Source organism: Rhinopithecus roxellana, chromosome 4 (assembly GCF_007565055.1).
Source record: "Rhinopithecus roxellana isolate Shanxi Qingling chromosome 4, ASM756505v1, whole genome shotgun sequence".
Taxonomy (NCBI): domain Eukaryota; kingdom Metazoa; phylum Chordata; class Mammalia; order Primates; family Cercopithecidae; genus Rhinopithecus; species Rhinopithecus roxellana.
The window spans coordinates 51,596,188-51,621,857 of record NC_044552.1 but is presented as its reverse complement, the minus strand read 5'-3'; the positions used below and the strand labels follow the sequence as shown (position 1 = coordinate 51,621,857).

General features: G+C 46.2%; 1 protein-coding gene across 1 annotated transcript in view; it reads right to left on the bottom strand.

The window, feature by feature from the left end:
• Positions 1 to 25,670, bottom strand: part of TRAM2 (translocation associated membrane protein 2) — an 83,576-nt gene that overhangs the window by 7,577 nt on the left and 50,329 nt on the right. Inside the window, exons 3-9 of the mRNA XM_010364167.2 lie at positions 15,038 to 15,147; positions 14,410 to 14,526; positions 4,534 to 4,592; positions 3,232 to 3,316; positions 2,538 to 2,608; positions 1,013 to 1,117; positions 579 to 722 (exon numbers count right to left, since the gene is read on the bottom strand). Coding sequence (XP_010362469.1) covers positions 579 to 722; positions 1,013 to 1,117; positions 2,538 to 2,608; positions 3,232 to 3,316; positions 4,534 to 4,592; positions 14,410 to 14,526; positions 15,038 to 15,147 — 691 coding nt within the window. The remainder of the gene's footprint in view (positions 1 to 578; positions 723 to 1,012; positions 1,118 to 2,537; positions 2,609 to 3,231; positions 3,317 to 4,533; positions 4,593 to 14,409; positions 14,527 to 15,037; positions 15,148 to 25,670) is intronic.

Here is a 25,670-nt window from a genome sequence, read left to right as displayed (position 1 = left end):
TCTCTTTTGCGCACACCGCACAGAACAAGACTAATGTAAGCTCCACAAATATTGGTGGAATTCAAATAATCTGAATTTCTGGAAGAGTGGCTTCTCATTTAACATGTTACTTACAAGTGGAGCAACCCTGGACAAATCCCTCTCCTGGGCCTAGGGGCTCTGGGAAATAGTGGCTTCCTCGCTGCCTTTCTCACTGGTACAGGCAGCCACTGGCCAAGCCACTGAGCACACAGTTTTAAAGCACCCACACACAAGAAGAAGAGAATGATATCAACTGAGAGACTAAGTGTGATGTCTCTATGTGCCATGAAGTGCCAGACAAATGTACGGGACTCCCATTTGGACTAAGTCTGAGCAAACCAGGACCGGGGGTGAAGACGGTTTGGATGGAACCAGAGGCTGCTATCTCTTCTCCCTTCAGGCCTGATATCCAAAGATTCCCAAAAAAATAACAACATGTGGGAGACTAAAGGGTCTGCTGCCTCCAGACCTTCTGCAGGGGCTGTGCCAAGTTCAGGAGGCTGCTTGTGGTACTCAGGAAGCCCTGGCTCATCACCCTGGACTTCTGCTCGACTCACCTGCAAAACAAAGTGTTGAAGTTCCCTTTCTCGGGGTCAAATGCCTGGTTTTCCATGCGAGCCAGTCCAAAGCCAATGGCCAGCACGGCAAGGGTGAGGATGAAGAGGCGGGTGACCCCAAAAACAGCAGCCCAGGCACTGAACCTGCCCACAGAGGCAGAAGAGGGATGTCAGTCTTTAGCGCCCTTGAAGGAATCTTCACCTACTTCTCCAGAAGAGACCCCAAGTGGGAAGAGCATTCAAGGGTGGCTGGGGAAAGTGCTTGAGGGACAAGATATCTAAACTCAGATGTTCCAGAAAAAAATAACGTGAGGGCACCCCCTGCAGGTAAGCGGGCAGTGTGCACCCAGGGAGGGACCCTCCAACCCTCCGGGCCTCAGGGGGAACCCCTGCCCACGCCTCTAAGCAGGCCAGCCTGCAGCAGCCCCACTTACAGTTTCTCGTTGTTTTCATCTGCAAAGTAGAAGAGTCGAGCCATGTGGAAGAGGAACTCAGTTGAGTACTGCAGCAGCAGCAAGATCAGGCCCAGGCGGCTCAGGCTGAGGGGGAAAAAGACTAGCCTTACATTCCTTCCAAGATGCTGTGTGGGGCAGAAGCCATTGCATCTTGGCTCAGGACTGTCCCCTGTGCCTGGCTGAACTCTGCTTTCCACTCCCACGTTCCCTGGCTGGCTCTGCTCCATCCTTTAGGATTCGGTTTAGCTGTCACACCTTTAAGACATTTTTCCTAATACAGACCCGCTGGCCGTTCAGCTGTCCTGTCTCGGTCAGACGCCCTTGCCTGCTCCCACTGCAAACCTGGCACAGGCCCTTCACAGTACTTAGCACCTTGCACTCATCACCTTGGCTGGAACCAAGCACATAAAAGGTACTCAGAACACATTTGCTGAGCTCTGAGTATAGGAATATGAAGTGTTCCTGTTGTCTGACTTTCCATTATCCAAGTCTTCACAGCTCCGAGATACATGCAGAAGCAGGAAGTGCTCCTTCTGTGTGGTCCTGCTCGTACATTCTCCCCGGTCCTCACCACTGCTACGGTGACAGTGCAGACTGGCTTCTTAGACCCGTTATGCATGTGACACATGAGCATCCAACACAAGGGCAGAGCTGGCATCACCCCACAGCCTTCAGCCCTCAAAGACCCATCCATGAACTGATGGTGCTACAGGCCACCAGAGACAGGAGACAGAGTTCGAGAGCTCCCTCCCTGCCTGAATCTCACTAATCCAAGTCAGTCATTTGCACAGGATGCCTGCTGCAAGGACCTAGTCCAATGCACCTCGGGATTTCCAGGCACCTCGGCAGAAAGTCACACACAGTGAGCTCTGTAAGTGCCAGCTTGGAGAAAGTGTGGGGTGCTCTCTTTTACTGCATGGATAACACTCAGCAAAAGCCCAAATTATCAATGACACAGCTCATTACCATCAATAGAACTCTTTTCATAAAAGAGGCTCTCGAGAACTGACATTATAGCAATACTTTCTGCCTCTAGATCAACCAAGAGAGACCTACTCTCCAAGTCATTATAAACCAAAGGGAAGGGAATTCCAGGGCTACGAGCTTTAGCAGTGTTTACACTGGACACTGTGAGGCAAGAGCCCAGCTTTGGGAGGCCTTCAAGCTGCAAAGCCATAGTTCAAAGGCCAACATCCATTGGAAGTCTTCCTGGCTCTCTCTGTTGAGGGTCTTCTTCTGGGTTGCAGAGCAGATGATACATACTGTGTTATGGTGCTCATCATTCTAAACTCTCCTTACCTATGTCTAAAACTGTCTCTTCAGACTGAGAATGAACCACTGAAGATAAAGAATCTTCCATTACCATCTTTGTATTGTCAATTCTTAGCACGGTGCTAGGCACACAGAGGGTGTCAACAAATGCCTGATAATTATATGATTGTGTGGACAGATGCATGGACATAAAAGGGCAAGGAAATCTGGCTGGCTCCATGGTCTCACTCACTTTAAGAGGTATGCTCCAGCTATGTGCACCAGGTACAGGCAAATATACTGGAGCTGGCGGGGAATTTCCTCCTGGAAACAAGAGAAGCAGATGGTAAATTTGCTAATTCCCTAACTGAAGACTCAGGGAAGGGGGAAAAGTGCAGGGGGCTGAGACAACGCCAAGCTTCTCTGGGCTGCTTTAACACACAGTTCCATGTCCCAAGAGTCCCACAGTCCCACTGCACCAGGCTGCTGAAATTCAAGGGCATTCAGGTCCATTCCCAAATTCCAGCAGCCTTGGGTCTAGTGTCAGAGGGCGAGGTTTGGATTGAGAAAGAAGAAACAGGGACTGGAGAAGAGGGCTCTTGGAAATAATTCAGAAGGAAACTATAAAAAGTAAAAATTAAAAAAGACTATGGAAATGGCAAAGACCTCTCCTTTGACATCTAGAAGATGAGAGTTAGGTTTCCTCCAAAGCCACAGGTCTGGTGGAAGAGGCAGGCAAGAGACTGACACTGGTGGACAACACTCATGGGGGTCTACATGGCACTTCTCCAAGAGATGACTCAGCATGTTGCTCAACCCCAAACATATTCCTATCACCACCCAATACTCCATGCTTCTGGAGGAAAGGAAGGGAGGTACCCCCGGGAACAGCAGGAGGGGAGTGGTGAATGAATGGCCTCCAAGAAGGGGGAGAAGTGAGCACTCACCTTCCGTACCTTCTGGAAGTATAGCTCAGGAAGTGCGTGCAGCCAGTAGGCCAGCTGGCATAGGTAGAAAAACTTCACCTGGAAGCTGGAGACAAGGGGGCAAGTCACAAGGGCAGGATAGAGAAAAGTGTCCCTGCAGGCGCTGGCCAAGCACGGGAGGGAAAAGCATGGGCCGAGACTCTGCCTGTGAGGAGCTGGTCCAGGAGCAAGGGAGTGAGGCCAGTGACCGCCGCACCCTGAGCCTGGGACCCTGGCTTCTCCGTTGGCCTGTGCCCTTGTTCCACATACAAGACCACTTAAAGGGACACGGAAAGTCCACAGAAAGAAACAAACATGATTAAAAGAGTGCAGAGGAGGAGGAATCCTTCAGCCTTGAGGAGGGAGCTGATTATAGAGCACTGTTGATGGAGATGGGGACCAACAGATATACTGACACAACGAACGGCTCTAAGCAGCAAGGGAAGGTTCTAACTCAGTCCTATGTCCTTGGCTATTGTTGCTCTTAAAGATCTCAGGAAAGGCAGCCAGGTGCAGTGGCTCACGCCTGTAACCCCAGCACTTTGGGAGGCTGAGACAGGTGGATCACCTGAAGTCAGCAGTTCGAGACCAACCTGGCCAACATGGTGAGATCCCGTCTCTACTAAAAATACAAAAATTAGCTGGGTGTGGTCCAACATGCCTGTAATCCGAGCTACTTGGGAGGCTGAGTCAGGAGAATTGCTTAAACCTGGGAGGCGGAGGTTGCAGTGAGCTGAGATCGTACCATTGCACTCCAGCCTGGGCAACAAGAGCAAAACTTCATCTCAAAAAAAAAAAGACAAAAAATAAAGTTCTCAGGAAAGGCAAAGGGTGGCCTCCTGAGGGAGATGGCCCCAGGTGTTGCCCTCGGGGTAAACTGGCCTCTTGGCAGCACTCTATGAAGCAGAGGACGCTGGCTCTGACAGAGCACCAGCCATGGCAGGCCAGAAGGAAAGACAGTCTACAGATGTCAGGGGGTCACCAAGAAGGTAGAAAGCCCAGAGGGCATTATGGAGGGAGAGGTTCTGCTTCTGTATCTGTCTTGTGCAGTTGAGGCACCTCCGTGATGGGAGCCAGCACAGATGGAATTTCATCTGGGGATTCTCTGGTCAAGCATGCTGAGAAGAAGTGGCTTCCAGACAAGTCTGCCATCCACAATAGGCTCAGGGCATGACGGGCTCGTCAGGCCAGCTGGGCCTGTGGTGTTCTGGCCACACTCAGCTGGGACAGGAAGGCAGTGGGCCGGGTGGCTCCTCCCTGGGGCTGAGTCACGAGCATACTCACGGGAGGTGCACATGCGGGTAGTCCTCCCAGAGGCTTCTTGGGTTTGTTAAGTATCCTTCCTGCAGTGGGTGAGAAGAGAGACCATTTAGAGATGTGGACATGAGACCTGCTGGGGGCCCTAGGACTGGTCCAGGGGTCAGGGATGCATCCAGCCCCCACCTGGCAGAAAGAGGAAGGAAAGGGAAATGCGAAAACAGAGAACTTCTCTGTGTGGGACCCCTGGCGCTTGGCTGGTTTCTTTACTGTGGAAGAGTCATGCTGGAGTAGGAAGGGCCATGGTCTGAGGCCCAAAGACCCACATCTGAAGATGAGTCTGACAAGCGAATCAGTCTTGCTCCTCTGAGCAAGCTAATTAGTCTCCCTAAGCCACAGCTGGCTCATCTGCAAAACAAAATAAAAATACCCACCCTCACAGAGTTATTGTTGGAAATGAATTAGACAGTTTATGTGCCAGTGTCTAGTCCTGTGCCTGGCATGCAGGCGCTCAGGAAATGCCTCTATAATGAATACACAAATGAACTCTAGAATCACCACCCGCTGGAAAAATGAAAAGCCTACTTTGGCTTTTCACATCCTGCTGAATAAAAAACATGGCAGGACCCCGTAGGCCTCACCATGCAGCTGGACTCTGACACCTACCACACTGTGTCATTACTATCCGTTGTTTCCATTACTCTTGCAAGTCCCTTCACATTAGGGCCTTTTCTTGCCTATCTTTAGGATTCTAATATCTAAGCCCAGCACCTTATATGGGGTGGGGAAGGTAACATGAAAATCCTCCCATCACAAAACATCTAGAAATGTTGGCTGAAATCTAATGAATATTCTTTTAAATGCAAAGAGCTGATGAGCTCACAGTAAGAAAGGGAAACCCCCCGGGACCCAAAGGGAGAGGGAGGCTAAAAGGCAGAGCAGTAAGGTGACACTGTAGCAGCCCGTAGGCACTTCTCACGGGCCAGGGTTTTTGTGCCCATGTGAGAACAGAAGATGGTGCCTTGGGAGGTGAAACCCGAGACACTTGTATAAGATCAGGACCTCTGAAAGGCCGCAATCTCAGAGAGAAGAAAGACTAGAAAGTGTTTGCTGACCAACACAGGGAAATGAAGATGTCTGCTCAGCCCATACTCAAGGTGAAAACAAAATCATTTATTCTAAAAATCTGCAACCTCAGGTTCACTCTGAGTTTGTAGGTGAAATATACCACCTCTGTGATCCAAAAGCCACCAGCCTAAGAAATTAGAATTAATAGTGTTGTGGGCCAGTGATACCCTAGGGACATACCCTCATCCAAGGATGCTCAGGATTGCCACAGATACAATCTTGCTAAAGATGAATTTATAATCCAAGATTACAAAACACGGGAAGAAACAATCTACCACAAGCAAGAGTCAGCTGACAATACAGGAGGGCAATAAACACCAGTTGGCTGAATGAACGAATGAATGCTTTGTGCAATTTCTCTCTTCTGAAGAAAGGGCTCTTACTTGTCACTCAGAGAAGGCAGAGCAGATTAGATTAGGATGACTTCATTTTAGAAACGGGAAAATGAAGAAGAAAAGAGAGAGGAATCAAATAGATGCAATAAAAAATGATAAAGGGGATATCACCACTGACCCCACAGAAATACAAACTACCATCAGAGAATACTATAAACACCTCTACGCAAATCAACTAGAAAATCTAGAAGAAATGGATAATTTCCTGGACACTTAAACACTCTCCCAAGACTAAACCAGGAAGAAGTTGAATCCCTGAATAGACCAATAGCAGGCTCTGAAATTGAGGCAACAATTAATAGCCTACCAACCAAAAAAAGTCCAGGACCAGATGGATTCACAGCTGAATTCTACCAGAGGTACAAGGAGGAGCTGGTCCCATTCCTTCTGAAACTATTCCAATCAATAGAAAAAGAGGGAATCCTCCCTAACTCATTTTATGAGGCCAACATCATCCTGATACCAAAGCCTGGCAGAGACACAACAAAAAAAGAGAATTTTAGACCAATATCCCTGATGAACATCGATGCAAAAATCCTCAATAAAATACTGGCAAACCGGATTCAGCAGCACATCAAAAAGCTTATCTACCATGATCAAGTGGGCTTCATCCCTGGGATGCAAGGCTGGTTCAACATTCGCAAATCAATAAACATAATCCAGCATATAAACAGAACTAAAGTCAAGAACCACATGATTATCTCAATAGATACAGAAAAGGCTTTTGACAAAATTCAACAGCCCTTCATGCTAAAAACGCTCCATAAATTCGGTATTGATGGAACGTACCTCAAAATAATAAGAGCTATTTATGACAAACCCACAGCTAATATCATACTGAATGGGCAAAAACTGGAAAAATTCCCTTTGAAAACTGGTACAAGACAGGGATGCCCTCTCTCACCATTCCTATTCAACATAGTGTTGGAAGTTCTGGCTAGAGCAATCAGGCAAGAGAAAGAAATCAAGGGTATTCAGTTAGGAAAAGAAGAAGTCAAATTGTCCCTGTTTGCAGATGACATGATTGTATATTTAGAAAACCCCATCGTCTCAGCCCAAAATCTCCTTAAGCTGATAAGCAACTTCAGCAAAGTCTCAGGATACAAAATTAATGTGCAAAAATCACAAGCATTCTTATACACCAGTAACAGACAAGCAGAGAGCCAAATCAGGAATGAACTTCCATTCACAATTGCTTCAAAGAGAATAAAATACCTAGGAATCCAACTTACAAGGGATGTCAAGGACCTCTTCAAGGAGAACTACAAACCACTGCTCAGTGAAATCAAAGAGGACACAAACAAATGGAAGAACATACCATGCTCATGGATAGGAAGAATCAATATCGTGAAAATGGCCATACTCCCCAAGGTTATTTATAGATTCAATGCCATCCCCATCAAGCTACCAATGAGTTTCTTCACAGAATTGGAAAAAACTGCTTTAAAGTTCATATGGAACCAAAAAAGAGCCCGCATTGCCAAGACAATCCTAAGTCAAAAGGACAAAGCTGGAGGCGTCACGCTACCTGACTTCAAACTATACTACAGGGCTACAGTAACCAAAACAGCATGGTACTGGTACCAAAACAGAGCTATAGACCAATGGAACAGAATAGAGTCCTCAGAAATAATACCACACATCTGCAGCCATCTGATCTTTGACAAACCTTAGAGAAACAAGAAATGGGGAAAGGATTCCCTATTTAATAAATGGTGCTGGGAAAATTGGCTAGCCATAAGTAGAAAGCTGAAACTGGATCCTTTCCTTACTCCTTATATGAAGATTAACTCAAGATGGATTAGAGACTTAAATGTTAGACCTAATACCATAAAAACCCTAGAAGAAAATCTAGGTAGTACCATTCAGGACATAGGCATGGGCAAAGACTTCATGTCTAAAACACCAAAAGCAACGGCAGCAAAAGCCAAAATTGACAAATGGGATATGATTAAACTAAAGAGCTTCTGCACAGCAAAAGAAACTACCATCAGAGTGAACAGGCAACCTACAGAATGGGAGAAAATTTTTGCAATCTACTCATCTGACAAAGGGCTAATATCCAGAATCTACAAAGAACTCAAACAAATTTACAAGAAAAAAACAAACAACCCCATCAAAAAATGGGGAAAGGATATGAACAGACATTTCTCAAAAGAAGACATTCATACAGCCAACAGACACATGAAAAAATGCTCATCATCACTCGCCATCAGAGAAATGGAAATCAAAACCACAATGAGATACCATCTCACACCAGTTAGAATGGCAATCATTAAAAAATCAGGAAACAACAGTTGCTGGAGAGGATGTGGAGAAATAGGAACACTTTTACACTGTTGGTGGGATTGTAAACTAGTTCAACCATTATGGAAAACAGTATGGCGATTCCTCAAGGATCTAGAACTAGATGTACCATATGACCCAGCCATCCCACTACTGGGTATATACCCAAAGGATTATAAATTATTCTACTACAAAGACACATGCACATGTATGTTTATTGCAGCACTATTCACAATAGCAAAGACTTGGAATCAACCCAAATGTCCATCTGTGACAGACTGGATTAAGAAAATGTGGCACATATACACCATGGACTATTATGCAGCCATAAAAAAGGATGAGTTTGTGTCCTTTGTAGGGACATGGATGGAGCTGGAAACCATCATTCTTAGCAAACTATCACAAGAAGAGAAAACCAAACACCGCATGTTCTCACTCATAGGTGGGAACTGAACAATGAGATCACTTGGACTCGGGAAGGGGAACATCACACACCGGGGCCTATCATGGGGAGGGGGGAGGGGGAGGGATTGCACTGGGGAGTTATACCTGATATAAATGATGAATTGATGAGTGCTGATGAGTTGATGGGTGCAGCACACCAACATGGCACAAATATACATATGTAACAAACCTGCACGTTATGCACATGTACCCTAGAACTTAAAGTATAATAAAAAAAAAAAAAAAAAAGAAAAAAAAAGAAATGGGAAAATGAAAAAACAAGGCCGGGCGCGGTGGCTCAAGCCTGTAATCCCAGCGCTTTGGGAGGCCGAGACGGGTGGATCACGAAGTCAGGAGATCGAGACCATCCTGGCTAATCCGGTGAAACCCCGTCTCTACTAAAAAATACAAAAAAAAAAAGTAGCCGGGTGAGGTGGCAGGCGCCTGTAGTCCCAGCTACTGGGGAGGCTGAGGCAGGAGAATGGCGTAAACCCGGGAGGCAGAGCTTGCAGTGAGCTGAGATCCGGCCACTGCACTCCAGCCTGGGCGACAGAGTGAGACTCTGTCTCAAAAAAAAAAAAAAAAAGAAAATGAAAAAACAGGCAGGATCTCCTGAAATAAGATAGTTTTTTTTGATATGGAGTTTTGCTCTTGTTGCCCAGGCTGGAGTGCAATGGCACGATCTCGGCTCACTGCAACCTCTGCCTTGCAGGTTCAAGTGATTCTCCTGCCTCAGCCTCCCAAGTAGCTGGGATCACAGGCACGCACCACCATGCCCAGCTATTTTTTGTATTTTTAGTAGAGACGGGGTTTCACCATGTTGACCAGGCTGGTCTCAAACTCCTGACCTCAGGTGATCCGCCTGCCTCAACCTCCCAAAGTGCTGTGATTACAGGCGTGCACCATCACGCCCAGCCAAGATAGTTTTTCAGTAGCACAGCCGAAATCTGAGTTGGGCCACAAATCTTCTGGTCCAATAACTTCAGGCTAGGATGCTTCAGTAAATCAGAAAATCAACTGAGCTGGTGGCTTTGATGAGAAGACTGAGAACCTCGCATGTTCACACTGGGATTAAAGGCAGAGGTTTTATAGTGCTCAGCATTTGGCCAACAAGGTTTAGTAAGAAGTATTCTAGGTTATTGTCTATTAGGATCTTTAGTTGTATTTTCAAGTGAGGGCTGATCCACCCACCTTTGAGTCACTAAACGCCCTGTGATCTGTCAGTATGCCTTTCAGGTATAGTCCACAGCCTAATTCCACAAACTTGGGCCTCCATGAGCACAACAACCTAACTGATAGGTCCAGTTGGATACATGTATACCACTGTAGTCACGGTCACCTGGATTAGAAGGAAATGATCTCACCTCGAACTTACATGGCCTCATTTCTAATCTCTTCTCACTACCACTGCCCTCCTTTCTCCTCCCTGGGTCACGCGCTGATTGAGGAATAAAAGTGGACGAGGCTCTCAGGTGGTGGCTCTCAGGCAGAGTTTTGCTCTTGTTGCCCAGGCTGGAGTGCAATGGCACGATCTCGGCTCACTGCAACCTCCGCCTTGCAGGTTCGTGTACAGCGGTCGTGACAGTTGTGAGCAGCTTGTGTACAGCTTGTGTAGCGGTCGTGACAGTTGTGAGCTCTTTCAAATACACTGCTTCTATCACCCCCAGCCGCCTCCACTGTCACGCACACACGCCTGCCTTCATCAGCTCTCCTGCCCTAGGCTACCTCATTCCAGGGACATCAGAGAGGTGAGAATGTCTCTTCCTAGAGGAAGCAGCAATGTGCTTAGCAGGAAAAATGGTACTTCTGAAACTGAGGTGGGAGAGAAAGTTTTGCCAAAACAAGACTCGCCAACAAAAGCAGCACTGAGAGCAATGTAAAGCCCAGACAATCTCATGATTTTAAACAGGAACGCTCCTTGGCTTGGCCTCTTACTTAGAGACAAAGAGGTCAGAACTTTGAAGCCAACAAGCAAAGAAACTCCCCAGAAAAATGTTGCCTGCTTGCGAATGTCCAGTCCGCTGGGACTGGAGGAGGAAAAGGGTGGAGGGAGGAGAGCAGGGGGAGCCAGAGGAAAAATGACTCACTGCTCTGAGAACAGCCTTTTCCAGACCTCTGTCCAGGCAGCTGTCTGAGGGAGGACTGAGGCTGGGGCACCCTCTGAGCTCAGGCACGCAAAGCACCTGAGTCCACAGCGGGCTGAGGGTGACCCAGCAAGCACCTGAAACCCACCCCAAATCCCATCAACTGACAGGCCCCAGCGGATGGTTTGGAGCTTTTGAAATCCTTTGTTGTCTCTTGATTCTAAAAATCCACCCATGAGCTAAGCAAGGCCTCAACAAGGTGGAGAGATCCCTCCTGTTTCCCCAGCAGCCTTCCTTTGGTGTGTGAACAAACAACCACAAAGAACAGCGTAATTCAGACACAGCACAGGCAAGTGCTACATAAATTCAGACATACCTTATATTATTTGACCATCAGAACAACCATGCACTAAAAATCTGCCCTAAAGCAACTAGTCTGTTAGTAGAAACCGGTCCTGGTACAAACACCAGCGTTAAGGACATTCCCTCTACTTGGTTCTAAAATCTACGGTGGATTTTAGGTTCTAAAATATGAAGTCAGATATGGCAAGGAAGTCAGACAGGGAAGACCAAACGCCCACCCGTCCTGCTTTCTCCAGTGGAGTGTTTTTTCCTTTTTCCCTGAACAATGAGTAGTCGATCAAAGGTAGATTAAAAGTTGGAGGCTGCCATTCCCATAAAATTATTGGTGGTCCAGCCACACTCCCACTGCTCTACTTCTATACATGCAGAGAGAAATGTTTCAGTCAAACACCAAAATAATACTGGTATTTCTGGTGGGAGGAATTTGCTTTTTTGAACTTCTCTATATTGTTCACTTTTTTAAAAATAATCATTTATGATATTTATTAAAACAACCAATTCATTACTTAAAAAATGTTGAAGGCTGGAGAGAGAAGATGCATTTGCAGTTTACTCACTCATTCCACAGCCAACATTTAGCGGGCACTTAGTATGCGCCAGGCACCATACCAGGGATACAGCAGTGAGCACGGTGCCTGCTAGCAGGCAGCTCACAATCTAGTGGGAGAAACAAACAGAGAGTACACCAACAAGAAAAGCACCAGCAACAGGCACAGTACAGAAAATGCCAATTGGTGGGGGATTCTCTGAGGAGATGGTATCTGGGAAGAGACTTGGATGGCAAGAAGGAGTTGGCCATGGGATGGCAGAGGATGAAGCCCTTGAGCAGAGAAACCACCAGTGCAAAGCCCAGGATGTAGAACAGCCAGGACAAAAGTGGGGTTGTGGCCAGTGAGATGAGACCAGCAGGATCAGCAGGACCCAGATCACATGAGTGGGGAAAAAAACGATTTCACTGCAAGTGTGATGGGGGCTTTTAAGCATGGGAATGTATGGTTTTATTTCTGTTTTAAAAGATCCATCTGGTGGAGCAGAAAATGGATTGGGGTGGGAGGGTACAAGAGTGGAAACAGTCTCCTAGAAAAAAAGATATTCAGTGTCTAGGCAAGAGAAGATGGTGGCTTGGACTACACAGATCAAGGTGTCTCAACCTTGGCACTATGGCTAGATAATTCTTGGTTGTGGAGGCTATCCTGTGCATTAAAGGCTGTATCGTAGCATCCCTGGCCTCCACCCACTAGATACCAGTAGCATATTGCCAAATGTCCCCTAGAGGCCCAAATCTCCCCTGGTCAAGGGTCACTAGACTAGGGGTGGTGGTGCAGGCAGAAAGCGGCAGACAGTCTCAATGGGTTTGGGAGGTACAGCTGGCAGGACCTGCAGATGAAATGACTGTGGAAAGTGAGAGAAAGAAGAGTCATGAAAAAATTTGCATCATAACAGAAAAATATGATTTTTTTTAAAAACAAGCTGTTTTTATGTCTTTTACAGAACTACCTCTCTTCTTTTTCAATCACTTTCCTTCCAGGAAGCACGGTTCTGATGGAGGAGGGCAAGGAGTCAAATGCTGTCAGGAGGAGTTGGGGGTCACTGGAGCTTTCCGTGGTCCCCTGGTCTCTGTGCCTACTGAATATGTTGAGTGGGAAACTGGCTCTCCCCAGAATAAAAGACTGTTCTGTGCCTCCCCAAGAGAAGCCTATGTGCTCTCAAACTAATTAGCAACATGTTCAAATCCTTGAAGAACTGAGAGAGGCAAAGACAGAGCTGCTGAGCATTTCACACCCTGGAAGGCATGTTAAGCAACTTGGCTCTAGCCTCCAAATCTGGTCACCACGTGTCACAGCTGGGGTGGAATGTCTGGGGGTGAAGTTGAAAGGGTAAAAGTGACTCAGAGATGAGGCAATCCTTCTCCTGAACAGCGGTTAAGCATCTTTGGTATCTTGAGGCTGTCCTGTTTCAAAGCAGCTTCAGCCTCCAGGGGTGGGCACGGACGGAACGCCAAGGGACTAGGTGTGGTCTGAAACCTGAAGTCTAGGGACTTCTGTGCACGGCACGACAGCAGGGGTGCACTGTTCACACGGTGTCAATCTGCCCCTGGGACTGTGACAGAGTAGCCTTGCTTGAGAGGACAGAAGTCTTGGGCCTCTCATTTAAAATTCCTAGCGTTCTGCTTAGGAAAGCTGTTCTTTGATGAAATGATAACAGGAATAAAAACAATGTACAAAAGGACATGTTGACTCTGGCTTTGAGAATAGGAATTCAACATTCAGCTCTAGAGACAGAGTCCCTTGTGATGGAAGGGCCCATCACTGTCACTGAAAGAAGAGGAAGAAAGAGAGGGATCTGTGGAAGGCCAGGAAGGAAATCTTAAAGAGGTCACAGGGTTGCTGAATTTTCCAAGACCCAGGCATGGGTTCCTCGGGGGGCCAGGTTACAGAAAGGTGGAGCTCCAGGTGGTGGTGGGTACTAACTCAACACTTCCTAGCAGGACAGGCAAGGTCTTGTTACAGCAAACTCCAAAGGACCATCCGCATTCCCTTCTATGAGGGAATTTTCCTGTATCAAAGGTTGCTTGAAATAAGAGTCCGTTTACGTAGAAAGGAGGGGAAATTGTCTGGTCCTGCAGGCATCTGTTGCAACAGCATCGACTCTCACAGGATCTGATGAGCTGAGAGAGTGAGGCTGGCCTTGTTTATAGAAGGCCAAGGTAGTAAAACAGAGAGTAAGCTGGGCTTGGAACTCTATGTCCAAGTCCAAACTATCCTTGCTGCTTCAAAACCACAGACCCAAAGGCATACTGCAAAATTTGAGCTTGGAACTCTTCAATCTATAACATGGGTATCAGAATGAACATCAAATGTATCTTATGGGACAGTGTTTGTAGAAGGGCCTTGTAAAATAATACAGTGTTAATGTAGGTACACAGTATCATTACTGCAGTATTGCATAATGATTAAACAAGTGGTGACTGTTGGCCAAGATGACTCGCTCCAGCTATAAAATGGCATCTCTCTGCAATACCATGAGAATGCAAACATAGTTTCATTTCTAGGAAGCTAAGAAGGTTCTAAGAAACTTGTTCCCCTTAACAGAAAAAGAAAAAGAGCAAGGTGTCCTCTGCAGTCATGTGATCAGCAATCCCAGAGCCGGAAGTGCCCCTTGGTCTGAGCTCTCCCACTTCAGCAGTCCTGAGAATGGCTCACCGTCACCACCACGTAGAAGCACCAAATCACCGAGGTGAAATGAAAGACGACCAGCTGTCCAGATTCATTGAACTTGCTGTGTTTGACCTTGGAGAGATGAAGCCGTTTGCTGATTTTCTAAAGAATAAAGAAAACCCCTCATATTAATATACAAATGTATCCATACTGGGCAGGTTTCAAACTCCTGTTTTCTCCCCACAAAAGGGTTGAACATCCTTAGAAGTTTGCAGCTGGCCATAATCCAAGGTATTTAGTGTAAGCCTACTGTGTGCATACAGTGCTTGATCTAAGGCAAGCATTCTGAGAAAGTGACAAGATGAATGCCTCTAGTCTACGTGTAAAGAAAATATCCCCAATTACTCCATGTGCCACAGACCCATAAGGAGACCATCTCCAGACAGCTTTCTCTCTGTCTCATAAATACTGCTGCTCCATGTGCTGATTAAAGGAGGCTGTGAGAGGGAACAGAAATCAAAGCGTGGTGAAGGAAGCCCAGGCAATAGACCCAACCAGCGCAAGCAAGTTGGAGGATGAATGGGTGCAGAGCTGCAGTTTCCTCCAAGGCCAGGTCCTCCACCCCAAGGCACCTCCCCAGCTTCTGATCTCAGAATCCAGACATGTTACTTACATCTAAAATGTACTCTTGAACCACAGCGTGCAAGATGATGGTGATGAAGATGTAGAACAAGATTGTGACCAGGTCCTTAGGGCCATAGTGGTAGTGCACGGTCTCACTGTCTGTGGAGGTAATAAAAGTCCCATCAGCATCCCTGGGGGAAGGAAATACTCTGGGACCCAAAACTGAAATGAGATGGGAAGCAAAATGTGCCATCAAATGGTACCCATTTGCTATAGCCCCAGACTTAGAAGAAGGTTTCTGGTTTCTGCCCCAGATTCCTACCCACCCTCTGGTCTTAGCCCTTGGAAGCACCCACGAAGGTGACTAAGGAGAACCAAGTGCATGGCTGTATTGTCATAACAGTATCTCCCGAGTCTGTGCGGCAGGGCACAGTGGTTAGGAACCAGGGTTGGAGACCACCAATCCCCATTACTGGCTCTATCACTCCCTAACTGTGTGACTGTGGATAAAGGACTAACCTCTTTGAGCCTCAATTTCCTCCCCTGTAAAATGGGACTATAGTTACACTTTCTCAAGAAAGCACCGCATAAGGCCTGAAGGTGGACTCAGAAGCTGGACTCCTCAGTTTGTACCACAGCTCTGTCCTATGTGACCCAGGGGTATCTATCTCCATGTGTGACTTTTCTGTACCTCAGTTTTCTCATCTGAAAAATGAGGACAACATTTCCTGCATAGTAGGTTTATTATGAGAATTTAATGAATAAATACGAAGTGCTTAGAACAGTGTCTGGCACATAGTAAGTGCTATATACATACTTGCTATTATTTTTGTTGTTGGGCTATGGTTAAGGATCAAATGAGATAATTTGCTTACAGCAATGCCAACAATTTACAGTAAGTCTGTTTAAATGGTAGCTTATTAAAATACAATTTAATAGTAATAAATGAGACAGTATCCCAGGTAGAGCAATCTTGTGAAACTCTGCCGTTGCAGCCTGTGGACGGGGGAGAATCTGCATCCTTGCTCCAGTCAGTGGGCAGCAGGCTGCGGGGCTGTGAGCCTGGTGGCCAGTGTGCCTGGGTCTGGTCCGCTCTCTGCAACCCCCACCTCCCCCAGTCAAATGGCTGCTCTCCAGCTGTGCTGCATTCGCTCTGAGTCACACACACATGAGTCATCTACGCTGCTGAGATGCATTTACCAGAAGGTAGCCAGGCTGTTTGTTTCAGGGTGGCCAGGGAACAAAGTCAAGCTGACTGGGTCACTCTGGGAGTCCACCCTAATCTCAGCCACCCTAGACTGAGGGAATGTAACGGTGGGCAGTGGTGAGGGGGTGGGAGGAGGTGGCGAGGACAGAGAGAACATGATCTTTGAAATCAGACAAACTTTCCTTTTTCCTCTCCCTCTTCCTTTCCACAAAGACCTATTCTGTGAGAGGCACTGGGCTAATTGTTGAAACATGGAGATAAAAGACACCACCCCTGGTTGGAAAACATACAGTGCAGCAGGGAGACTAACAGACAGATGTACAATTACACTACAGACAGGCAGCACTCCCAAGAGGCACACACAGTGAGCCACAGCAGGCGAGGGCCCCACTCTGGCTAGGGTGAAGGTGGTGGGTAAACTGTTCACTGGTCAGGGTGAACAGGACAGCATCGGAACTTGGGGACCGGCAGGGAGGCCAGTGCGGGGGCGGAGGGCATCCTAGCCAGAGAAAGCCACATCCACAAAGAATGAAGGGACTGCAGCTGGAGTGCTGGGGGCGGAGGGGAGGTCACCATGGTGAGTGGCGGGCTGCTGTGCATGGCCCTGTATGCCATGTGAAAGGGTGTGGACTTTATCCTGAAGGCAACGTGGAAACATCGAAGAATTCAAATTAAACAGGAAAATGATGACATTTACGTTCTGGAACATTTACTCTGGCAGCAGTGAAAATGCCCAGAGGTAAGGACACCAGTTAAAAAGCTGTTCCTGTGATCCAGGTAAGAAGCCACAGGGCATGAATCAAGGCAGGAGAAGAGAGAGGAAGGGAGAAGGAGGGCTGTCAGTGAGAGAGAGCTGATGAGCCTGGGCCACTGAGGACTGAAGGGCTGGGATCCAGGACGGGGAGTCAGGCACTGAAGACCCAAGGAGAAGACATGAAGATGAGGGAGAGGAGACTCATGGCCCTGCCTCTCTGCTCTACCATGTGTGACGCCAGGATTACAATTTCCTTGCCTTCTTCATAAAGAGACCGATGAGGTGGCCACATATTTTGAAATTATAAAATAACTAAACACAGTTTCATCATCAAGATCATCCTTATTAGGCAAAATGGGATTTATACTCAACCAAACAAGCACAGTCCAAAAATCAGTGAACAGTACCTGACAAGACCTTAGATTAGCCATTTTAAAGCCCTTTAAGAGGGTCACCTGCTATTCTTAGGATCCCAAATAGTAGGGTTCCAAAGAGATGTGACCATAGTCTGAAATCCTTATTGAAACTAGAATGAATGTAGAAATAAACACAGGCTCGTATTCCTCTGCTGTTGAGAGCTGCACACATGTATCCTCATTGGCTGACAAACCACGCACAGGGCTCCATGCTGGGCTCTGGGAGATGACAGTGAGCAAGGTGGGCACAGCCCCTGCCCTCCTGGAGCTTAGCGGGTACATACCAAATCCTTGTACATTTAAACACCAGCAGCCAAAGAACTATAACTCAACAACAAAAACCAAACAACCTGATTCTAAAAGGGACAAAGTTCTTGAAGAGACATTTCTCCAAAGAAGAAATACAAATGGCCAATAAAGACATGAAAGATACTCAACACCACTCATCATTAGGGCAATGCAAATCAAAACCACAACAAGGTTATCTCCTCACACCCATTAGGATGGCTACAATGAAGAAAAAAATAAAATAAAATAAAACAGAAAACAACAAGTATTGGTGAGGATGTGGAGAAACTGGAAACTTTGTACATTGTTGGTGGGAGTGTAAAATGGTACAGACACTGCAGAAAACAGTATGGTGATTCTTCAGAAAGTTAACAATACAATTACCACATATTTCAGCAATTCTACTTCTGGGTGGTAGGGTAATTGAAGGTCAGATTTCAATAAAATATTTGTACATCCATGTCCATAACAGCACTATTCACAATAGCCAAAAAGATGGAAGCGACGCAGGTGTCCATGGATTGACGAATGAATAAACAACATGTGCTGTACACATACAGTAGAAGATGATTCAGCCTTTAAAAAAAAAAAAGAAATTCTGACACATGCTGCAACATGGATGGACCTCGAGGACAGTAGACTAAGTTAAATAAGTCAATCACAAAAGGACAAATACTGTATGATTCGATTCATATATAAGTTACCTAGACTAGTCAAATTTAGAGACAGAAAGCAGAATGGTAGTTACCAAGGGCTGGGAGTGGGAGGAACAGGAAGTGCTACTTCATGGGTACAGGGTTTGTTTTGCAAGACGAAAAGAGTTCTGAAGATTGGTTGTACAATAACGTGAATGTACTTAACAGTACTGAACTGTACACTTAGAAATGGTTAAGATGGTAAGTTTTACATTATGTATATTTTACAATTTAAAAAACAATAACAGCCGGAGGTGTCAATGCTCTGAAAAAACCCGCATGCAGGTGTGTCAATGCTCTGAAGTGGACTGAAGGCTGGAGGTCTGGAGCAGAAGGTTGGAGACCTGCAGAGGTGGGAGATCAGGAAGGACCCCTTAGAGGTCAGGGCAAGACATGTGGACTGTACCCTAAAGGAATGAAAGCTACTGGAGGAGTTTAGTCACATGTTCATACAGAAATCTCTTCCTGCCACAGGGAGAACAGGTTAGAGCGGCAAGGCTGGAAGAGCAGTCAGGAGGCGCCCGCGGGAATTCCAGCTGGAGCAATGGGAGAAGACATGTGCGTCGGGTAGACTCTGTGACGGAATCAAAAGAACCAGCTAACACGCTGGCTATGCAGATTGTTTCGATCATGGAAACTATCTCATAAGATGAACAAGGAAAGTGAATGAGGAAAGAGTTCACAGAGTTAAGGGACACAGTCCATTTCTTGGGTTTCCTCATTCCTAGAACCCAGCCACCAAATGCCACCTCAAGGTCAACACAGCCCCCCATCCCACTCCATCACCGCTCCATTTCTGGTAACATGCCATTCCTCTGACCTGTTACTCCTACTATCATAAGGAACAGCTTCACACACAAATACTCAAAAGCTATATTCTAATTTGCAGAAATTATCTCCATGGCTTCCCTCCTTACCTGCTATCTTCCTACTTTTTGTTTTGTTTTTTGAGACAGTCTCGCTCTGTTACCCAGGCTGGAGTGCAATGGCACCATCTCGGCTCACCACAACCTCCTGGGTTCAAGCAATTATCTTGCCTCAGCCTCCCGAGTAGCTGGGATTACAGGCGCGGGCCACCACATCCAGCAAATTTTTTTTGTATTTTTAGTAGAGATGGGGTTTTGCCATGTTGGCCAGGCTGGTCTTGAACTCCTGACCTAAGGTGATCCACCTGCCTGGGCCTCCCAAAGTGCTGGGATTACAGGTGTGAGCCACCACACCCAGCCCTATCTTCCTACTTTTGATCAGAGGAGGAAAGTATTAGGTTGGTGCAAAAGTAGTAATAAGTTGACTTGGCGCTTTCTGTTTTCATAGAGCTATAGAGGTTGGACCTTTGTCCTCTTCCAGGTGCCTATAAACAAACTGATGTTTTTGGTTTTTTTTTTTCTTTTTAAATTTTGGTTGCTCACTAATTCTTACAAAAATCCTCAAACAAGACCGGGCGCAGTGGTTTACGCCTGTAATCCCAGCACTTTGGGAGGCCAAGGCGGGTGGATCACGAGGTCAGGAGATCGAGACCATCCTAGCTAACACGGTGAAACCCTGTCTCTACTAAAAATACAGAAAAAAAACAATTAGCCAGGTATGGTGGCGGGCGCCTGTAGTCCCAGCTACCCAGAAGGCTGAGGCAGAAGAATGGCATGAACCCGGGAGATACAGCTTGCAGTGAGCTGAGATTGCGCCACTGCACTCCAGCCTGGGCAACAGAGCAAGACTCCATCATAAATAAATAAATAAATAAATATCCTCACACGACCCAGGTTAGAGCTCCCACTTCTCACAGAATGCCCCTGTCGTGCATGAGCTCTCAAAAAGAACAGCAATCGTTTGGCAAGAATCTATTATATTTTTTTTAGAAGAATAAGTCCAGCACATCTCTGGCCTATGAGACCAGAGAGATGACTCTGATTTTGCATCAAAACAAAATGCCTACAAAGACCAGGGAGAGCACAAATTAGCCAGGTGGTCCAGGTGTCTTAAGATAGCTGCTTTCAACACAGAGGCCCACTGCATTAAGCAGGTCGTATTCTTCACTTCCACAGAGAAATATGCTTTACACTGTTTTTCTTTAAACATATCACCCTCTTGGTCTATCTTTCACATCTCCACTTTGAGAGAAACAAGTTTAAGAGATATCCACTGATCTTTTAACCTTACTAAAATAAATACACATTAAAACTGAGATAAACGGTAGCAACAGGCAGCCTCGGTGTCAGGGACACACTAGAGAGGAGGGGCACATCCCACACTGTGTCCCGCAGGGGTGAGGGAGTCAGTGGCGAAGCTGCATCTCAGTCGCTGTGGCTACGGGAGAGGCGCAACCCAGTGGCTGGAGTCCCAACATTTCAAAAGCAAAGAAAAATCTTTACGTGAAATCATCTGATTTTAAAATGCTGGTGACTAATTCGAAATTTTTAAAAACACTGTATGGGCCAACACCAGACTGGCCAAAGAAAACACATCTGCGGGCCAACTCTGACTACAGACCACAGATGTGTAACCTCCAACCTTCCTGACCCCTGATACCTTTCCAACACCAATACTCGATGAGCCCTCTTCCTATATAACCCGATGGAGTATGCCAATATGCTCTAGTGTAGGAATTAATCTAGCTTTGGTAAAAAGCACCTTCAATAATGACCTTCCTACCGTAGTGGGTTATCCCACCTCCTACCAAAAGTGACACTCGCTTTGCTTATCTTTGATTACAGTTTAAAGAGAGACCTGGAACAGTCAGAATCTTGGCTGTTTTGACAATCTCTGTGGGCAGCCGTCCCTTTTGGGGAGTCACATTCTGCTTGACCTCCTGCTCCGTTTCCTATGACTAATAGATATTTTCCTGTTTCCTTCTGAGGTCACCTGCAAGCGGCTTCTCCTGCCTGCGTTTACATTTTCCAATCCTGTCTGGATCCCACTGTGCGGTCTCTGACCTCCTCTGCACAACCTGAGCTGGTGTCCACTTACTACTGCCATCCCATCTGCTTCTGAGAACTCGTTTGAGCTGGGGCAGGCATCTCCCCTAGAAGCTTCTTCTTTTGTCTGAAAGCTAGTTGTTTAAAGAGCATCACTGTACTCCCAGTTTCTTTCCGAAGCCCTGCAAATCCGGATTTGTAAAATTTTCTTCTGTTGGTTTCTGTGCTAAGAGCCAACTCTGTTTTCACATTATTTTGAGTCTTTTACACTATATATAAATCCAGAATTAGATACGGAAACATCACCACAAACAAAAGCCGGAGGCAAATGATCACCTGGGGAAAATGTTTACAATTCAGATCAGAGACAAAGGGCTAATCTTGCTAATAGGTAGTAAGTTGCTATAATTTGACAATAAAAGGATTTTTAAAAATCGAGTAGAAATGAACAAAGGATATACACAGACAAGCCACAGAAAAAAGAAACATAGAAAAGATGATCCTTATACATTTAAAAAAATGCTCAGCCTTACACAGAAGAGATATGCAAATTAAAACTACACTGAGATACCATTTCATACCCATCAGATTGGCAAAAATCCAAAGCTTGACAATATATTCTTGCTAAGGCTGTGGGGAAACAGACTCTTTCTTACACACTGCCAGCAGGAATGTAAAACGGTACCACCTCTTTGGAGGGCAATTTGGCAATTTCTATTGAGATTACAAACGCATCAATCCTTTGATGCAGCACTTCTACTTCTGGAAATGTATCCTGCAGGTGGTACCTGCTACAGTCAAAATGACATGTCTACAAGGTTATACACCACAGCACTGTTTTTAACGGTAAACGAATGGAAACAACCCATGTTGTTTTATCTATAGGGAACTGGTAGATACAGTTATAATACACCAGGGTTACTCAACATGTGGCCATGGGCCAACAGCATCAGTAACACCTGTGAGCTTAGAAACGCACATTCTTGGGCCCTGCCCCAGGCCTACTGGCTCAGAAACTTAAAGTAGAAATCTGTATTTAGCCACACCTTCAGGTTATGCTGACCCAGCAACAATTTAAAAAATATTTATGTAAGCAATAGAGCGATTTAAAATGAGAGAAATGAAATCAAGAACAGGGAAAATTGTAACCAGGGCATTTATGAATCAGAACAGTGGTTACTTTAGGAGGGGTGCTGACTGGAAGGGGCAGGAGGAAGCTGGGGTGCTGTATCTTGATCTAGGCTAGAGCTGCATGGGTGTGTACACATGTAAAAATTCATCAACATGGGCACTTGGCTGCATGCACTATACCTCAAAACAAATTTTTAGAAAGCTGATGATGCTCTCTACATATTGATATGAAATGATATCTAGGATACATTATTTGTTGGGGAAAAAAGCCAGGTACAGAAGAAGCATATAGTATTCCATCTTTTATGTAAGAAAGGGCAGGAAAGAAAAATACGCATTTGTATCTACATAAAGCAACACTGGATGGCCAGTTAAGAAAGTGTGGGAGGGTACACAGGACACAACAGGGACTGCCTACAGGGAGGAGGGGTGTGAAAGGAAGGGAGGGCAGGATGGGAACAAGACTCTCCCTCCGCAGTCATGGACTGAATGGGGTGCAGGGAAGCTAGGAAGTGGGAAATAGTCTATCTTGGTCTAGGTTCAATTGGTACAAAAACCTTGACCTAGGTTAGAGCTGTACAGGAAAGTGTTTCAATACAGATTTATAATTGAACCATGTGAATGTACTTCTATTCGAAAAATAATTTTTAAGTAAGTCTTCAAATTCTTCCTGCTTTGTGCAAATAAAGTGGTGTCTTCTTATCTACCTTGTTGCTCTATTTTTTTCCATAGGAAGCCAGACTGAGCATGAAAAGACCTGAAGCTCACTTCTGGAACCGCCACTTGTCTGTCATATGATCCAGGGTCTCTCTGTCTCAGTTACCTCTTCTGAACAATGGGATAAAACCATCTACCTTTTCTCACAGAGCTATACATTGTAAGGTGCTATGCAAATAGATGAAAGCATTATGCCTATTTCCAACAGAAAGAATCAGACACTAAAGGAACAGAAGAGTCACTTGCTCTATGCTATGCACGGTACTGAGTACCTCTCATGGGAACATTTACTCTTCACAGTAATCCCAGGTTATTATCTCCATTTACTGACATGGCGCTGAGGCACAGAGGTGAGCAGTTGCTGTACCCCCAGAACCTGCAGCTAGGCAGCAGTGGGGCCAGGACTCAACCGTGCTACTAATGCCAGGGCCAAACCCATTAGCTCCCCACCAGGCCTCTCTGCCTCCTGACGTCCCTTCAAATCACACAGAAGGTACACTCATTAAACCCTGAAGGCCTGCCCTACCCTCCCAGGTGGCAGGGAAAAAAGAGGCGCTTAAGACAGGCATGGGGTAAGCAGCCTCCAAGGGCAGCATTCTGACCTCCACCCCTCCCCACTCTCCAGGCTGCTGGTCTACCCCCTCTGTGGCCTCCCAACCTGGAAGATGTGACCAGTGGTGTTTCAACTACAAGCATCACCATAGTTCTCAGACACACGAGCATAGACACACCCACACATACACACACACACACACAGGCTGTTATAGGTTGAATTGTGCCTCCCAGCACTTTGGGAGGCCGAGGCGGGTGAATCACGAGGTCAGCAGTTCAAGACCACGCTGGCCAACACAGTGAAAACCCGTCTCGACTAAAAATACAAAAATTAGCTGGGCTTGGTGGCAGGTGCCTGTAATCCCAGCTACTCAGGAGGCTGAGGCAGGAGAATCACTTGAACCTGTGGTTGAGTGGAGGCTGCAGTGAGCCGAGACTGCGCCACTGCACTCCAGCCTGGGTGACAGAGCTAGACTCCGTCTCAAAATATATATATATTTGAAGTCCTAATTCAGATAGAGTATTTACAGAGACAAATTAAAATGAGGTCATTAGGGCGGAACCTGTTTCAATATGACTGGTGGTCTTCTAAAACGGGAGAAATTTAGATACATAGATAGACACAAACAGAGGGAGGGTGATGATAAGAGACACAGGGAGAAGATGGCCATTTACAAGCCAATAGAGACCGAGAACAGATCCTTCCCTCACAGCCCTCAGAAGGAATCAACATTGCCATCATCATGATTTCAGACTTGTGGTCTCCAGAACTGTGAGACAATACATTTCTGTTTAAGTCACTCAGTTTGTGGTATTTTGTTATGGCCATCCTAGGAAATACACACATACATACATACATACACACACACAAACACACACACGCACGTGTGCCAGAGAATTAAAGATCTAACAGATCTTCAAAGTTACCATTTTAACTCCACATTGCATGCTTTGGAATATATTTTCTCCATTTTTATAGTAAGGAAGGAAGATAAAGAAAGGATACTTACATGACATAAAACAATGTAGCAAAGATGAATGAAGGGTTGGAAAGAAGTTAAGATCCTGGACTTCTGCATTGCTTTTTTTTCCCTCCCCACCCCAGGCTGGAGTGCAGTGGCACGATCTCAGCTCACTGCAACCTCTGCCTCCCAGGCTCAAGCGATTCTCATGCCTCAGCCTCCGGAGTAGCTGGAATTACAGGTGCGCCTCACCACACCCGGCTAATTTTTTTGTGTTTTTCATAGAGATTGGGTTTTGCTGCTGGGCGCGGTGGCTCACGCCTGTAATCCCAGCACTTTGGGAGGCCGAGGCGGGCAGATCAAGGGGTCAAGAGATCGAGACCATCCTGGCTAACACAGTGAAACCCCGTCTCTACTAAAAATACAAAAAATTAGCCAGGCATTGTGGTGGGCGCCTGTAGTCCCACCTACTCGGGAGACTGAGGCAGCAGAATGGCATGAACCCGGGAGGAGGAGCTTGCAGTGAGTCGAGATAGCACCACTGCCCTCCAGTCTGGGCGACAGAGCAAGACTCTGTCAAAAAAAAAAAAAAAAAAAAAAAAAAAGAAAGGATACTTCCATGACATAAAACAATGTAGCAAAGATGAATGAAAGGCTGAAGAGAAGCTGATAAGATCCTAGGCTTCTGCATTTTTTTTTCTTCCCCCCCAAGGCTGGAGTGAAGTGGCATGATCTCAGCTCACTACAACCTCTGCCTCCCAGGCTCAAGCAATTCTCATGCCTCAGCCTCCCAAGTAGCTGGAATTGCAGGTGTGCCCCACCACACCCGGCTAATTTTTTTGCATTTTTACTACAGACTGAGTTTTGCCATGTTGGCCAGGCTGGTCTCAAACTCCTGACCTCAAATGATTCTGCCTGCCTTGGCCTCCCAAAGTGCTGGGATGACAAGCATGAGCCACCGCACCCAGCTGGCATTGCTTTCTTGATGCACCATTCCTTTTTATAAGGCTGTAACCCTCCCTGTAGCTTTCCAGAAAGAAATATACAA